Source organism: Chiloscyllium plagiosum, chromosome 30 (genome assembly GCF_004010195.1).
Source record: "Chiloscyllium plagiosum isolate BGI_BamShark_2017 chromosome 30, ASM401019v2, whole genome shotgun sequence".
Lineage (NCBI taxonomy): Eukaryota > Metazoa > Chordata > Chondrichthyes > Orectolobiformes > Hemiscylliidae > Chiloscyllium > Chiloscyllium plagiosum.
In genome coordinates this window covers 37,205,211-37,223,232 of record NC_057739.1, presented here as the reverse complement: position 1 = coordinate 37,223,232, position 18,022 = coordinate 37,205,211, and the positions used below count along the sequence as shown (strand labels likewise).

At 42.2% G+C, this 18,022-nt stretch overlaps 1 protein-coding gene across 1 annotated transcript in view; it reads right to left on the bottom strand.

Annotated features, from left to right (window-relative positions):
* LOC122564614 (hemicentin-1-like) overlaps positions 1-18,022 on the bottom strand; it is a 429,834-nt gene that overhangs the window by 365,542 nt on the left and 46,270 nt on the right. The window contains exons 3-4 of the mRNA XM_043719704.1: positions 5,222-5,380; positions 734-856 (exon numbers count right to left, since the gene is read on the bottom strand). Of these exons, the coding sequence (XP_043575639.1) occupies positions 734-856; positions 5,222-5,380 (282 nt within the window). The remainder of the gene's footprint in view (positions 1-733; positions 857-5,221; positions 5,381-18,022) is intronic.

Here is an 18,022-nt window from a genome sequence, read left to right as displayed (position 1 = left end):
CATTTCCAACGCCCCTCCCCCAAGTCCCTCCTCCCTACCTTTTATCTTAGCCTGCTTGGCACACTCTCCTCATTCCTGAAGAAGGGCTCATGCCCGAAACGTCGATTCTCCTGCTCCTTCAGATATTAAAGGACATTAATGAATGAGTGGATTGTTACCACAATGGTTATCATTGTGTTTTCATGGTCAACCTGCTGGAAAGTATCTGCATGATCAAAAGTGAAATTATGGTGCTTTTCCTGGTCAAGTAGCTGCCTTTGACTGAGAGCTGCCTATATTATGGCAGGCTGGAGGTTTATAGAAAATTTGACAGGAACTTGTTTTCACCTAGGAGTTGTTGGGAATCTAGAACTCACAGCTTGGAAGGATGGTAGACACAGAAAGCTGATCATATTTAAAAACTACTGGGCTTTGACAAAGACTCCAGCAGGGCTACAAGAGCTGAAGATCTTCTAAAACTCCTTCTATGCAGAATATTTCTAAACTTTGGTGTGACTTCCTCCAGTAACCATTGTTCATGAATTTACAACTTCCAAGAATGTGATTGGACTAGGGAGGAGAAAAATCCCAAGGTTTCTGTTCCTGATCACTGTCCAGTAGCACATATTTAACGTACATTATGTTATTCCAGAACAACAAACACAATTCAGGTTTTTCAAAGCATTTAACCTGGCCCTCTGGGAAACATCCCTGTGGAAAAGGATCAGTTCAGCTAAAGGGTGCATCTGCTTACCTCATTGACCTGCTGTTTATCCAGGTGGAATATTTGACCTGAACTCATTGAAGCTACCTCTTCAAATGCTCGATAGCCAGGATGGTCTCTATCCCCACAGTCTCCAGTTAACACAAACACAACCTGTTTGGAAAATAATTTCAATCACTTTAATCTACTCCCAATTAATATTCCTCAGGAGCCCCTCAACCCTTAGATTAGCATTAGGTTTTAACATTTTGCTTAAAGAAATCCCTTTCAGAACAGAGTCTATAAGTTTAGTTTCAAACCAAAAAAATGACAAAATATTGTGAATACCAGATATTGGAAATAAAAGTAAAACTCTGTAAATAGTCAGCAGATGCAGCAGAATTCTGGTTTAGTCTCTCCACAGGCACTGCTAATCCTGTCGAGTATTTCTAGCATCTGTTTAGCTTTTGCCAACAACACGCTAACAGTCTAGCATAACAATACTCACTGAACATCTCACGAAAGTAACAGAAAATAGGCTAAAGCTTTCAGAACATGTTCCTTTGGACTTGCAGGACATCAAAGACAGCAAAGATGACAAGAGGGGAGAAAAGATGGTACAAGGAGGTGCAGCAATGAGGGAGGGCAAGGGAACAAGGGCAGTGAGCAGGAGAGGGAAGGAGGAAGTCAGCAAATGGAGGAGTGAGGCATGGATGTTGTTGTAATCATGGAGTTCAATGTAGCTAAGTGTGAGGTGATTCAGTTTGGTAACAGTAACAAAAAGATGGGGTACTGGGCTAATGGTCGGATACTTGGTAGTGTGGATGAGCAGAGGGATCTTGGTGTCCATGTACACAGATCTTTGAAAGTTGCCACCCAGGTAAATAGTGCGGTGAAGAAGACATATGGCGTACTGGCTTTTATTGGTAGAGGAATTGAGTTCCGGAGTCCTGAGGTCATGTTGCAGTTGTATAAGACTCTGGTGCGGCCGCATCTGGAATATTGTGTGCAGTTTTGGTCGCCATACTATAGGAAGGATGTGGAGGCACTGGAACGGGTGCAGAGGAGGTTTACCAGGATGTAAATGGACCCCACCACCTTATGGGCATTTAAGCGGGCGGGCATTGGATAGGCATATGGAGGATAGTGGGCTAGTGTAGGTTAGGTGGGCTTGGATCGGCGCAACATCGAGGGCCGAAGGGCCTGTACTGTGCTGTATTCTTCTATGTTCTATGTTCTATGAGACGAAGGGAGAAAGAGTCAGCACATCGCTGTGCAGTGGAAGGGTGTAGCAGTTGTCAAAGAGTTATGGAGACCCTTTGGTCCAACTTGTCCATGCTGACCAGGTTTTCCAAACTAAACCAGTCTGATTGTGAAGAAGGAGGGCAGAAATCTCAGAGGGCAAGTTAAGGATAGCGACTGGAAGAGTAAGCAGAGGAGAATGCAGCCATCGAGAGAGAGGATAGCCAGCATTGGAAGATGGTGATTTTAAAGCAAAGCCGTGAAATTCCCTATGTAGAGCGGTTCTTCAAATTTAGATAATCATTACTTATTAAATGCTTCGCTTTTTTGGTGGTAGCCTGCAGAAGTCTCTTTGAGGGATTTCCATGTAGGGCACATTTTCCAGAATACAGCTGGTCCTCACCTTCCACTCCACCAAGCACCGAATACAATATATCATCCTCAGCTATTTCCGCCACCTACAAACAGACCCACCACTAGAGATATATTTCCCTCCCCCACCTCTATCAGCATTCTGCAGAGACCATTCCCTCTGCGAGTTCTCTGTTAGTTCCATGCACCCCACCAACCCACCATCCACTCCCAGCACCTTCCCTTGCCACCGCAGAAAGTGTAAACCTGCGCCCACACCTCCCCTTCACCTCCGTCCAAGACCCCAAAGGATCCTTCCACATAAAGCAGAGATTTTCCTGCACTTCCACACACATCATCTATTGGGTCTGTTGCTCCCAATGTGGTCTCCCCTACATTGGGAAGACAAGATGCTAACTTGCGGAACATTTCAGCGAACATCTCTGGGACACAAGCACTAAACAACCCCACCACCCTGTTGCTGAACACTTCAATTCCCCTCCCACTCTGCCAAGGTCATGCAAGTCCTGGGCCACCTCCACCACCAGATTCTAGCCACCCGACGCCAAGAGGAAGAATGCCTCATCTTCCGCCTTGGGACCCTCCAACCACATGGGATCAATACTGATTTCAGCAGTTTCCTCATCTCCCCTCCCCCCACCTCATCCCAGATCTAACCCTCCAACTTGTAATCATCCTCTTAGTCTGTAGTACCTGTCCATCTTCATTCCTACCTATCCACTCCACCTTCCGCTCCAACTTATCACCATCAACCCCAACCTATCACATTCCCAGTTACCTTCCCCCCAACCCCACCCCCATCCCATTTATCTCTCAGCCCCTTTGTGCCTCCCCCAGTTGCTGATTAACAGCTTATGCTCGAAACGTTGATTCTCCTGCTCCTCGGATGATGCCTGACTGGCTGTGCTTTTCCAGCACCACAAAGTGATCTCCAGCATCTGCAGTCCTCAATTTCTCCCCCACAGCTGGTGCCACCAAAACAATTTTATAAAGGATCCTAAATAGTAATTAGACTCTTCATTTGCATATACAAAACATCCAATGCTGATTTCAAGTGTGGGGTTTGCTTGACACCTTGTTTTCCTTCACTAGTATGTTTTGGACAGAAGGCTAAGTACTTTTAGCATTAATCTTACTCCACTCCCACAGCATTAGTCTCAGGTCCTATAACAATGCAATACAAATAAGGTTATAACACATCCTGTTCAGCTTGTACTATAATAACTCCAAAATCACACAAAGATAATTGACAAGAAAGGCCCACCAGCCTATCTAACATAGTCTTGATGCCTTATATATCACAATACTGTACTTATCTACCCAGCTGTGTAATCTCCTGGAAGATGAGAAAAATCCAGTTACAAATCGCAAACTCTTAAGTGATGGTAAAGTAGTCTAAAGGATCGCAGAGGTGTTGTGTATATTAGAGGAAAGGTATCCCTCTGCTGGCCATGAGTTCATCCACTCAAACACCATATTGGAAGCTTAACCAATTAATTCTCCCAACAGCATCAAATAGGTTTTTGATATCTACACACATTCTGTGATCAAAATCTTGTTGCTATATTTTTAGTCAGAATTTTCAGTCAACCTTTCCCGTTATGAAGTCCTGAGTGCGCAATTCTAATGTGAACAGCTACTATAAACATTGCACGCTGTAATTACAGCAGCCTACTGCATCTCCTACTTTTTCAACCTGGACTGCAGAGAAACTGTTGTGGGCAATATCAACTGAACAGTAGAAACCAAAGAATTCTATCACTGAAGTATGTTTGAATATCTTCACACGATTATCCCTCTTCGGCCAAAGTCTATATTTGGTTTTGAATCTGTGACAGCAATTCCACAGAAGATTTACAACTACATAAATAAAACAATAAGCTAGAAAACACATTTCATGCTGTCATGGCTGTCGATGTTAAGCATTTTGAGGTACTTTTTCACCTTTTTCAATCCTATTTCAAACTATTGTTGAGAACTCCGCATCATGGAATGCATCTGAAATCTATCCCAAGTGCATTGTCACCATACTTATTAGAATAAGTGGGCGGCACGGTGGCACAGTGGTTAGCACTGCTGCCTCACAGCGCCTGAGACCTGGGTTCAATTCCTGCCTCAGGCGACTGACTGTGTGGAGTTTGCACATTCTCCCCGTGTCTGCGTGGGTTTCCTCCGGGTGCTCCGGTTTCCTCCCACAGTCCAAAGATGTGCAGGGTCAGGTGAATTGACCATGCTAAATTGCCCGTAGTGTTAGGTAAGGGGTAAATGGAGGGGTATGGGTGGGTTTCACTTCAGCGGGTCGGTGTGGACTTGTTGGGCCGAAGGGCCTGTTTCCACACTGTAATCTAATCTAATCTAATTGTTCATCATCTGTTGGTGAGCAATGCCAGAGGCATATTTACAATGGTACATTTACAATAATGCATCTACTTTTATTTAAAAATGCACCAATGACTTCCACCTTGAAGAAATAATTCCATCAGGACCCACACACCCACTTTGACAGATGGAACTTCAGTTTTGATATGTCGTGCAAGGAAGAAACCATTGCTACCTCTTCAAACCTCCTTGGCTCTGCCTCAGAATAGGCCCGATGCATTATGAAGCATCTCCACTTACCAGGAACCCAGTACCTCAGGGAAATAGAATGCTGGCTTGGTATATTGTGAATACAACAGGACACCTACTTCCATGCTGAGCTTCAATGGCAAGTACAAAGCCCCACTGACATGCTTCCACAAGGTAGCTCAAAAATCTTTAATGTTCTATCGAAAAGCAACAGGTAGAAATCAGCCTCAAAACTCTGAAAGGAAATGTCAATCTGTAACTCACTCATTGAATCAACACTCACGATTGTAATGTTCACCCTTTTTTGCGGATTCAGAGGCCAGACCTGTACCATCTCAGTTAGCTCTTCTTGCTTACCTGGGACTGCTTCAGTTGGATGAGTTGCAGGACATCCTTCGTCAGTTGATAGTCCTTTGCCCGGGCATCAGTAAAAACATAGATAAAAGAACTAGGTTGGGATACTTCGAGCGCTTGCTTAATTGCTCCCATACTCATCTCCGGGCAGTCCCCGCCACCCTGCAAATAAAGAGGATAAAATCAGATCCATCAATACTGCAATTGTTTCTCTTGATCCCAGCTACTTACTTGATATGCAGTGTCTGAATGAAGAGAAATCAAACAACATCTTCACCCAATACCAAATACAGAAAATACTTTCTTGCAGTGGCCAATATTCAAGATAAAGAAACCTTCTCAGATAGGCCAAAGAGGTGATAGATTCAGAGCCTAACAATAGTAGCCCAATTCCCACCTAGGTCTAGATAACAGATGACACATTAGTGCAAGGGTCCAGCAACCAGTGTTCTTTTAATATCTTATTCACAGTTCCCAAACTTATCCAGTTGGATTGTGTGAACACAAAAGAAGCCTAAACAAAATAGTCAAGTAACAGCTGTGTTTTTGTTGTACAAATAAAAAGCTGATCATTATGCTACACTTTATGGATTCATCTAATTATTTCAGTGAGAAACACCTCTATTCTAAATACAGTAGCGCCTCGACATACGAACGATCCCGTTCATGTACAAATCGGTTTCTGAACAGGACTGTACGTAACATTTTGCTTCAACATATGTACGAAATTCAAGGTACGAACAAAGGTCCGAACGCCTGTGTGCGACCACGTGGTTTCATTGTTCTGCTTTGCTACGCGCTTGTTGAACGCAAAAGCTCTCGGGCCCCACGTGATCTCATTCAGTTCGTCTTTGGCGCGTGCGCCGTGAACAGCCGTCCAAGCATTCCTACGCTATCCGAACAATGGGAAAAATTGATTCGGTTCGCAAACTTTTCGGTTCGTGAACCGGGTCCCGGAACGGATTAAGTTCATAAGTCAAGGCGCTACTGTAAACCTGTTTGAGTAGTATAGCTGCATAATGATCCCAGAAACATCCTGCAAACATCACTACACTCTTCACACTATTTGGTCTGTGTCTCCTCAGCCAACAGAAGACAAATTTTATGTCACCAGTGCCTAGACCTCTGTGATTCTCTTTCTGCATGACCACCTCCCTCCCACTCTTGAAAAGTTTTATTCAAGTAACAGTTTTCCGAAATTACAAATCCCTTTCTCACCATCAAAATTTGACTCCAGTTTCTCACTACCTCCTTAATCCACTTGGTTAGAGTTTTGGACACATCCTTTGTATTTTCAATGGCTCCTCCCTAACCTTCCAGTCGTAAAATCCTCAAATCTCTACAGTCCTTCAATTCTGGCCCCTTGCACATCCCTCATCATTGGGAGGCTACGTTCTATGTTCTTGAATTCTTTCCCTAAAGCTCTACACCTTTAAATGGTTTGGTGTCATAATTTTCATGACTGGAAATGTTGAGATGAGGTTGAGATGTAGAAAGGAGCCCATCTACACCGTTGTGTTTGTGCTGACCCTCTGAAGAAAGCAATTGACTCAGTGTCCCTTCCACCTTCTCCCTGTAGCTAAGCAAACCTTATCTCTTCAGATAATGAGATTCTCTTTCCAAGGCAAAGACTGAATCTGCCTCTCAGGCATTCCAGATCCTGAATAACTATACTAAGCAATGCAGAAGGCAGGATTTTGCAGGCCTGTTAATGGCAAGCCCAGGCACCACAGTAATGCTGAGTTTGGTACTAATTACTTTAAGTAAGACATCTGCTCCTATCTCAGGAGAAAGTCCTGCCAATTGGATAGCCAGCAGCTCTGCAGTCCCAGAAATACAAGGTGAGAGTGTTGGCCATAGCTGGCTTTACAGGCAATTCTGACATAGAAGAACCCAAACTCAGGCAAGGCTGACCAGAGTGGGGACAGTGCTGAGGAAAGACACGACCGAGAGACCAGAGGGTGAAATGAAAATGGAGAAAACACAGGGGCGTCAAAGACTAGTTTCCTCATATTGTTTGCCCACACCTGTGCCAAAGATCAAGGCCACAGGCCATAGATGTAACACAGTCACCAATAAATCGAACTCCGTGAAATCTCTGTCCCAGAGATGGTGAGCATGTCCAATTTGAAATCAGATGAAGTGATCACAAGAAAATTGTAAATGTATTTAAGGGAAACTAGATAAGCATATGAGGGCGAAAGGAATATAAGGAAATGCAGAAGTACAATGGGAGGAGAATTGTGTGGCTTGTTTCTGCACTGAAAATTCTAAATAATGATGCACAATTCCCATTCTCTGCTAAGTTGACCGAGTGTAGGTGGGTAATAATAGTCACTGGACTTCATTCCCAAGACTCATAATGAGCGTCCAGTGACTGAGGGAAAGCAAAATACTGCAGCTGACGGAAATTTGAAACAAACATGGATGATGCCAGAGAAACTCAGCAGGTCTGGCAACATGTTTGGAGAAACAAATAAAGTTTATATTTCAAGAATGGTATGATTCTTCTTCAAAACTGGTTATTAGGCTAATAGAGAATATTTAAAGACTCTACTTAAAGAAAAAGAAAGCATCAATATTATTGAAGCACATCTAACTGTGGGCTATAGCTACCATGAGGTATTCTAATACCATGTGAAGTGGCCTCACTTCCTGTGATGCTGCACACTTTTGATTACCACAACAGTTAGAATTAACCCTTTATACTATACAAGCTGCACAACATCCTGACTTGGAACTATATCACTGTTTCTTCATTATAACTGTGTCAAAATGCTGCAAATCACTCCCTAACCAACAACACCGCAACTCTTACATCCTATGAATGTAGTAGAAAAGCACAACAATTGATTTGAAAGGATTGGGGTATCAGTAGTTGTGCAGGGTGAAGATTTAGCATGTGGTGGAAAACTTGTTGCAATCTATAAATCAAAGAAGGGAAACTAAACACCTCGAACATTTTCAGCTAATCAGGGAAAGCCAGCATGGATTCATGACAGGCAGGTTATATCTGACAAACTTCAATGATTTTTTTGAAGAAGTGACTAAGAAAGTGGCCTGGAGAATGTCTATGGATGTTGTTTATATAGACTTCCAGAAGGCATTTGATACAGCGTCATATAAGAGCCTATTAATTTCAGCAGAGGCCCACTGAATTGAGGGCAAATTACTGACAAGACTGGGAAATTGATTGAGGTAGCAAGCAACAGAAAAATAGGGATAATGGCTCGGTACTCAATTTGGCAGGATGTGAGCAGTTGACCCACAATTATTCACATTATTTATTAATGATTTGGATAATGGCATAGAAAATCATAAATTAAATTTGCTGATGAGACAAAATTAGGCACCATTGCACACAGTGCAGATAATAGAATAAAATTTAAAAGGGACATTGATGGGTAAAACTGTGGCAGATGGAGTTCAAAGTAAGCAAGTACAAGGTTTCCCATATTCTACTATCTGGATAGTGTGAAGTTAAATACTGTGGATATTCAAAGAAACTTGGGGATTCGGGCACATAGGTTTTTACAATTTCACTAACAGGTGCATAAAATAATTAAGATGGTAAATGGAATGTAGGTCCTTATATCTAGAGGACTGGCATGTAAGGATGCAAAAGATGCAGCTATAAAAATCCTGGAGTATTTTGAGAATATCTGGGCACCACACCTGAGGAAGAATACATTGGCCACGGAGGGAGTACAACATAGGTTTACAAGAATGATACCTGGACTTCAGGGATTAAGTTATGTGGAGCGATTACACAAATTAGGGTTGTTATCTATAGAATTTAAAAGTCTTCAAGATATTAACAGGAGAAGACAGAGCAGATAAACTATTTCTGTTGGTTGGGGATTTTAATACTAGGGGCATGGTAAAAACATTAGGACTATACCATTCAGGAGAGACGTTGCTAAGCATTTCCATGAACAAAGGGTGATAGAGGGTTGCAACTCACTTCCACAAATGACAGTTGATATTAGATCAGTTGTTAATTTAAAACTGAGATAGATAAAATTTTGTTCAGCAAAAGTATTAAGGGAATTAGGCCACAGATCAGCATTATCTCATCAAATGGTGGAGCAGGCTCAAGCACCAAATGGCCTGCTCCCATTCCTATATTTCTAGTATTGTTATTTTTGTTCTGTTAAAAGCGTCAAGCCACCATCACATCAGGCCAATGATTTTTGGCAAATGGAGGAGCAGACTTAATGGCATTAACACACCAATTACTATAAATAACATGAGCATAACCCAGCATGAGCAAAACTAATGTAGTGTACAAAATCCCAGGCAAGGACTGCACAAAACACTATATAGGACAAACAGGAAGACAGCTAACGATCCGCATCCATGAACATCAACTAGCCATGAAACGCCACGACCAGCTATCCTTAGTAGCCACACACGCAGATGACAAGCAACACGAATTCGACTGGGAAAACACGACCATTATAGGGCTAGCCAAACAAAGACGAAACGTTTGCAACAAAAATTTCCAGCTCGGCGAACAGAACCACAACAACTATAAATAACACCTAGAAATTTCCAAATTTCTAGGAAATCTGCAATTTCATGATTAAGGCGAGAATGCTATTTTTTACAATATTTCTGCTACAGTCAGAATTTGAAGCAACAGAACCAGTCTTTAACAAACTTCACAACTGGAGTCCAACTCTTAAGTTTGCACAAGACTTTGGCTAGACTGAGAACCTATACTGGGGAACCTTTACTGATTAAGGGTATAACATCAGTTCCAGTTTCTTATGCGAAGCAGCTGGTTCAGTTACCACTGATTGTAGTAAAAGGCTCTGACCCAAGCCAGATGGGGCAAAATTGGTGAGAGAGATTCACCTAGATTGGCTCAACATTTTTTAATGAGAAAGTCATTGCCTGAGTGAGATCCTAATTAAATAACCAGAAGTCTTTCTACTCTACGAAGTACCAAAACGCAGTAAAATATAAGAAAAAAAACGCTATATAAAAAAAGCTACAATAGTAGCAATAGTAGCAAAAAAAAGCATAGTAAGCAGACCCGTATTTATACAGGATTTTTCATTCCAAAGACACCCGAACCAACAAACATTATCCTCATGGCTAGACCAAGGCCCCAGATAATATGGCCAATATATCTGCATCGATATAGCTCAAAAAGGGCTGCTATGTTCTATAAAACAATTCAATTTTTTGGTGCACCATATTCGTAAGGAAGTCCAGGGAAATGTGTTCCACAACTATCCTGTACCAATTCGAGAGTCCTGGGGGACTTTCCGGTACCCAGCTTACTAAGATGTTTTTCCTTGCACAAAAGGAGAGGATAGTAAACAGTTTCTTCCCATGTGCATCTAGAGAAAGAAAATTTGAAAAACCCAAAATCCAACCCAAGATCTTTGCCAAGGCATTCACTACATTGTGCCAATATCAGCAGATCTTATGGCATGTCCGCCAAAAATGAATGAGAATACTAACTTCTATTTTACACTTAGGGCACATTGGGGACACTCCTATCTTAAACTTTGCAAGCCGCTCTGGTGCTATATGGGCCCATGAAGTATCTTCAATTGAATAGCTTGAGTCCTATTAAGATAGATATCTTACTGGCATTTTCCCAGATGTCCTCCCACATCTCCGAGGAGATTTCCATCCCCAATTCTTGAGTCCAGGATTTATACAGTCATTCCATGTTCTTCGACACATTATTACCTTGCGAGTGATGGAGAGTACTGACCGAGGAGACATCCACTGGCTGAAGCACTCCATGCTCCATATCCGATTTATAAGGATTGGTCATCAATGTGGTTTTTTTTTGTATGAAGTCTCATATTTGTAAATATCCAAAGAAGTCCTTGCTAGGTAACCCGAACTTCTGACACAACTGTTCGAAAGATATCATGACCTCCCCATGAATAGATCTCCCAAGCAGCAGATTCCTCTGGACTCCCAAAGTTTAAAGTCAGCGTCTGTCAAGCCTGGCTGAAATCCCAACATTTCCACCATAGGAGTGAAGGGGGAGGTTTTTTGAAGATTACCTTCATCCTGTTGGATCATCCTCCAAGCTTTGCTGTATTTAGGACAATTGGTCTTTTACAATGACAGTTCTCATCTTATCCATAAACAATAGGTTGAAGAGGGGGCATTTTTACTGGGAAGCCTCGATATCCAATACTTTTCTTGTGGGAGCTACAATTTATCTAATTTGATAAGGGGCCGTCTATGATGCCAAACAAAGGAACTGAGCCAACCATAAAGCCTACGCAGCGCTTGCCTCAGCAATATCAAAGGAAGCATTCTCATAGGCTATAATAGGCAAGGGAGAACATATATCTTGACCAGAGCTATTGTCCCCAACCAGGATATCGGGAGATCTTCCCAGCCTCATTTTCTGTAACAGATTAGATTAGATTCCCTACAGTGTGGAAACAGGCCCTTTGGCCCAACCAGCCCACACCGACCCTCTGAAGAGTAACCCACCCAGACCCATTTCCCTCTGACTAATGCACCTAACACTATGGGCAATTTAGCATGGCCAATTCACCTGACCTGCACATCTTTGGACTGTGGGAGGAAACTGGAGCACCCAGAGGAAACCCACACAGATACAGGAAGAATGTGCAAACTCTACACAGATAGTCGCCCAAGGCTGGAATTGAACCTGGGACCCTGGTGCTGTGAGGCAGCAGTGCTAACCATTGAACCACCGTGCTGCAGATGCACATAGTTAGCTTTGTGCTGGGGTAATAAAAATGCCTAAGTCGAGAAAACCTCCCTGCGACCACCGAAGGGGGAAGCGGGTTCCATCCACAAAGTTGGATATGCTGGTAAGACCTCCCACCAGCATGGCTTCTGTTTTCATAAAATTAACTTTGTACCCTGAAAACGAACCAAATAAATTAATCACTTGTATTAAGTGGAGCACAGATGTCATTGTCAAAGAAAAGAAGGACATCATCCGCAAACAATAATTTTATGCTTGCCTGATCCTACCTTGGTGACCGTTATATTGGGGTCCATCCGAGAGCTTCTGCCAGCGGTTCGATCACTAGTGTAAATAATAGTGGCAAGAGAGGGCACCCTTTCATGTCATTATATAGCACTGCGACCCATTTGGTTAAAAACCTCTCCAAGGCCAATCCGCCCCATGATATAAAAAAGGTATGGCCATTCCACCCAATCGAATGCTTTTTCTGCATCTAGGGAGATGACCAAGCCTGGTATTGCTCTTGGCTGGCGTACTTGTACCATATTTAGTACTCTTCTAATATTATTAGTAGATCTGCAATGCTTAATAAACCCCGTCTGATCCACTTTTATGATAAATGCCAGCATTTTCGACAGGATTTGAAAGTCCACGTTCAGTAAGGATATAGGGGCTTTCCCTTTCTTGACGATGAGAGAGGTATTTGCTTCTCTCAAGGAGGGAGGGAGACTACCTTGACTAAATGAATAGTTGTACATGCCTATAAGTGGTCTGGCCAGTTCATCTTTAAACTCTTTGTAGAACCCAGTCTGAAATCCATCTGGCCCGGGCGCTTTACCGCTCTGGAGCTGCCTCACCGCCTCCTGCACTTCCGGAGTTGTCAGGGAGGTATTCAAAAAACACCTGCTCCGAGGTTATACCCGAGAGGTCCAGGTTCTTAAAAAAGGACTCCATCTTCCTCGCTACATCCTCACAACCCCCCGACTGATACAGCTCAAAACAAAACTTTCTAAATGCTGCATTGATCTTTTTAGGATCACAAGTCAAAGTACCAGCACTCTCTCTAATAGATGTAATAGATTGGGGAGCCTTCTTCTTTCTGGCAAGGTATGCTAGATACCTGCCCGGCTTATCACCATACTCAAATAGTCTCTGCTTCTCAAATAGATGTAATTTAGTTATGGAAGGCCTATCAACAAACGCTGACTCCACTGCCTTCAGGCAAGCATCGAGCAAACATTGTTGTTCTCCCCTCTGTCATTTCCGGGTTGCAGAATATGCGATAATCAAGCCCCGCACATAGGCTTTGGCAGTCTCCCACATCACCCGATGGGTTACTGGCCGTACCTAAGTGGAAAGCGCATCTGTTACGAATTTAAAAGGATGTGCCGGGGGGCAATATACATTCAAAATCCCATATCCCTCTCCATACATTAGAGCTTTAAGTTGCCCGGACTCATCCTTTATTTGACTTAACATTTGAAATGTAAGGTTCTTCCGGATAAGATTGGGCACTCCTCTACTTTGAGTTGAAAGATGAGAAGAATACCTGGCCAAATCCTCCCTGCTGAAGCTTCAAATGCTCTTTGTCAGTTTTGGTGTGTTTCATGTAAAAGGGCTCCAACGGCCTTCTCCTTTTTTAAGATTTGACAGTATCTTTTTCCTTTAAATTGGAGAGTGACTCCCTTTAACATTCCAGGTGCCCCATTTAAACGAATGACTAGCCATGATCGTTCAGGAAAATCCGAGACCCTCCCAGGAGGAAGAACCCCCTCTGTGGGGATTTTAAACAAATGGCAAACCACTTTTCGCAACTGGATAAATACCCAATTTCTCGCACGGAGGATTTGGATGCAAAGCTGGCAGGGGAGCTATCCTTCACAAAGATGGACATGAGCCATGCATATTTGCAATTGCGGTGAGGAGAAGATTCTCAGATGTATGCTCCAATTAACATCCATAAGGGTTTGTACCAATATATCAGAATGTCACTTTGAGAATTGTCAGCCTGTGCAATTTTTCAAGTGAAAGATTTTGCAAGATCCACCCCATTTATCTCGATGACATGCTAATAATAGAGAAAACCAATAAGGAGCACTTAGAGAACTTGGACATAATCCTTAGATGTTTCTCCCACACGGGCTTATGCCTAACAAAAATGTGTGTACCAGGCACCTCAACTGACCTACTTGGGTTACAGAGTCAACACCAGCTGGTTACATCTGTTGGAAGATAAAGTGAGGGCAATCAAAAGTGCCCCGGCTTCCATATCTGCACCAGAACTTACGTCCTTTCTTCAGCTGGTGAATTATTACGGGATGTTCATACACTACCCAGCCTCTATCCTGGCACCTTTGCATCAACACCAAAGCAAAGGTCAGCCTTGGAAATGATTGTGTAGCCAAGCCATAGTTTTCAGGGAAATGAAGAAACAGCTAGCATCTTCTAAGGTGCTTTAACACTATGATCTTAAGTGAGATCTGGTATTGACATGTGATGGCTACCCGTGAGGCATCAGGGTAGTATTAGCTCATGGTTGGCCCAATACAGAGGAAGTCCCAATAACATATGCATCAGGACTTTGATTAAGGCATAGCGCAACTACGTCCAGATAGGGAAGGAATGTTTGGCGGTCATATTTGGAGTCAGGAAGTTCCACCAATGTCCTTATGATTATAAATTTGTAATAATAATGGACTACAAACCCCTATGGACAATGTAGTGCCGCCCATAGCATCGGACCAAATTTAACAGTGAACTATAATACTAATTATAGATTGGAACACAATCTGGGAGGCCAAGTAGTGATGCAGATGCATTTGCTGCCACCCCCTGATGAAACGGCATCAGGAATGCCAGTGCTGGACACTAGTCTCTGCCAAGCAAGAGAGACCGTTTACTACAGGGGACAATGTTTGATGTAGGAACAACGGAAATGGTCCTGCATGGGTAAGAGGCTTGGTCAACACAAGGTCAGGACCAGTGATGCACAAAGTTTTTGTAGGAACAAATACATGGACCATATGAAAGGCACAAACTTGGTGTGGGAGCAAAACATTCCTTGTTACAGTTGGAAAGGCTTTCAGAACCCATGTATACACCCTCTCCATTAAGTTTTGAAGCTATCTTATAATCTGAGATGGATAATGCGGATCTTGCTGCATCGTTGCCTTTGCCACTGAAAGAAGAGCATGAATTCCTTCAAAGATGCTCCAGGTACAAGAGGTGAGCTCCTGTACATTACATGCCACCCGTATCTAACATAGAGTCGGAGGAATCTGACCTGATGCTAAAACGCTCCAGGACATGCTAAAACAGAAAAGACCAGAGGGGGAGGGATGTAGAGATTGCAACTAGGTCAACCTCATAGAATATGAGTTCCCTGACTGACCAGATTAACAGTTCCAATCAGGGAGCTCTGCCTGAAAGATATAAACAGGAATGTCAGAGGTTCTGTTCACTCTTAAGAGCTGGCTTTGAGGAAGCTGGAGCAGTGTCAAGGACTTTCCATGTGTTAATAAAGGGTAACTTGGTGGTGGGATACTAACCTCTGTGGAGTTATTTCAGCCCCTCTGGCTAATTTGCCATAATTTGGTGGAAATGTGGTGGAAGCAGGTTCAATTGTGGGCATTGAATGATTATTTGGATAGAAATGGTGTGCGGGGATGTAGGGAAAAGGCAGAAGATTGGCACTACATAATTGAACTGGTATGATAGGCTAAGTGGCCTCCTTTAGTCAATTCTGTGATTTAGTCATTGTTAATATTTTTGAGAATCATTCTTTCCTTATTTCCTTCTTCAGATATTGTACATTGCAGCCAATTAAATATTTCTGAAAGTATGATCACTGTCCCATAATGACTTGAAACAACCTGAGTCTTGAAAGGTAGAATATACATTTCCTTACCCTGATTACTACAGGTCATAGGTTGGATTTGACTTTCATCCAAACTTTTCTTGGCTTGTAGCAAAGTACCTTATTACTTGTTTCATTTGAAACAATTGATTTGATTTGAATTATTGTCACATGTACTGAGATACATTGAATAGTACTGTTTTGCATGATATTCAGGCAAATCATGCCTTATATCAATACATCAGGGTAATAGAGCAGAATGCAGAATACAGTTGGTTCAGCAATAAGATGTGTTTCTTCCACATGAAGTGGCTTTAAGTGGAGAATTTAGACCATCATTTGAAGAATGCAAACTTTCCTTACCTCTATTGGCTAGAACACAATTCTGGCTCTATTAGTTTACATGGCGCAGCTATTACACGATTTTCTTATAATCGCATGAGAATGGACCTATCGATTATATCAGAACCAAATGTATAGTGTTACAGCTACTGAGCAAGTGCAGAGAAAAATCATGGCACAGACTGAGACATTGGTGGGCATGGATATAGTGGCATCCATCCCATAGGACCAATTGTGTAACCCATTTATTGATCTCAACTGCTCACCAAATAATCTCTGCAGTGAGTAGAGAATCACTTTCCATGCAAGTGGTTTTTATTTCAGCCTTTAGTTCAGTCCCCTTCTATTCCATCAACAACTTACAGAATGTTTATGGGCCATCTGATCCGAGGCTACAATGACCCTGATGTGTTCATAAGACTTATAAACTCTAAGGAGTCCAGTTAGATATGTAGCTTACATTCCATAGTGGTTCAACGATAGAAAAATCAAATTTTGACTGTGCAATCCCATTAGAATACAAACAGGTTACGGCAGTTCATCATCTCTTGAAGACAGTACTTGGATGCCACAAATTTGCCTTGCTTGTAATTACTAGGGAAATAACAAATTCTAAGCTCCTTTGTGGGCTTGGTTCATAGGTGAACCACTTGGTGTAAGGTTTACCAATACGGATGGCAATTAGATCCTCCCTATATGTAGAGTTACCTGACCTCAGTTAAATGCTGCAGGAGACCTTAGTATCCATGTGTTAGTGAGTGAGTGGAAAATCAGTCTGAATGCCTGCCTATTGTAAAGTTAGAGACAAATAAACTGCAAACGCTGGAATCCAAGGTAGGCAAGCAGGAGGCTGGAAGAACACAGTAAGCCAGGCACCATCAGGAAGTGGCGAAGTCAATGTTTCGGGTGTAAAATCTAAAGAAGGGTTACACCCGAAACATTGACTTCTCCACCTCTTGATGCTGCCTGGCTTGCTCTGTTCTTCCAGCCTCCTGCTTGTCTACCCATTATAAAGTGGCAGGTGTGGACTTTGGTAAGGAAAGGATCAATTATGATTCTGATATATTTGACAGCAGAATAATCTGCTAACGTAGCCTGCGTTTAAGATGAAGGGTATCAACATAATATATCCCAATATAAATGAACATAGTCAGAAGACAAGAATAAAAATGCAAAAGGTGTAAAAGTTCAATCACTCCCCATCTCATAGTGAGTCATTTAGGTAAAACTATGTTTATCAAATCTTAATCCACTGATGGAGTCACTGAAAACAAACAAAGTAGATAATTTACACACAACAAGATTCCCCAGCAACACGGTGAGATGAATTTTCAGTAATCTATTTTCTTAGTGGTAAAGAAACTCATAATTTTTTCACTTGCAAAAGATAGCAAAAAAACCTGCAAAATCACATAATATTATTTGCAAACTAGATATGAATGAACATTTAATAGATATAAGTGAAAATCACTGGAAAATCAATAAAATCACACAGGAATGCGAACACTGCTGCCAGCCACAGGTGAAATTGCTGCACACCAGTGATGGTACAAATACTGTTATATTCCAAGAATCCAGGCTATGTGGTATTTTCCCAGATGATCATGCCTAGCACTTTGTTGAATTTGCCACATCTCTATGTGGCACTGGGTACAGGTCATTTGAGGTCGTTTACTGCCATAAATTTTCCTTTGCTTTGTCATGGGCTTATATTGTGATTAGTGGTAGAGGATAGCTACCATAGAGATCTATAGCAGACACACTGTTCTTAGATCACAAAAAGGTTTGTTGTTTAATAACTAGGAAGTTTCTGTTATTAAATAACAACAATAAGTACAACACATTTGGCCAGGGATAATTACCAGGAGTTGGTATGGATACACTTACTGAGGAAGTGGTGGAT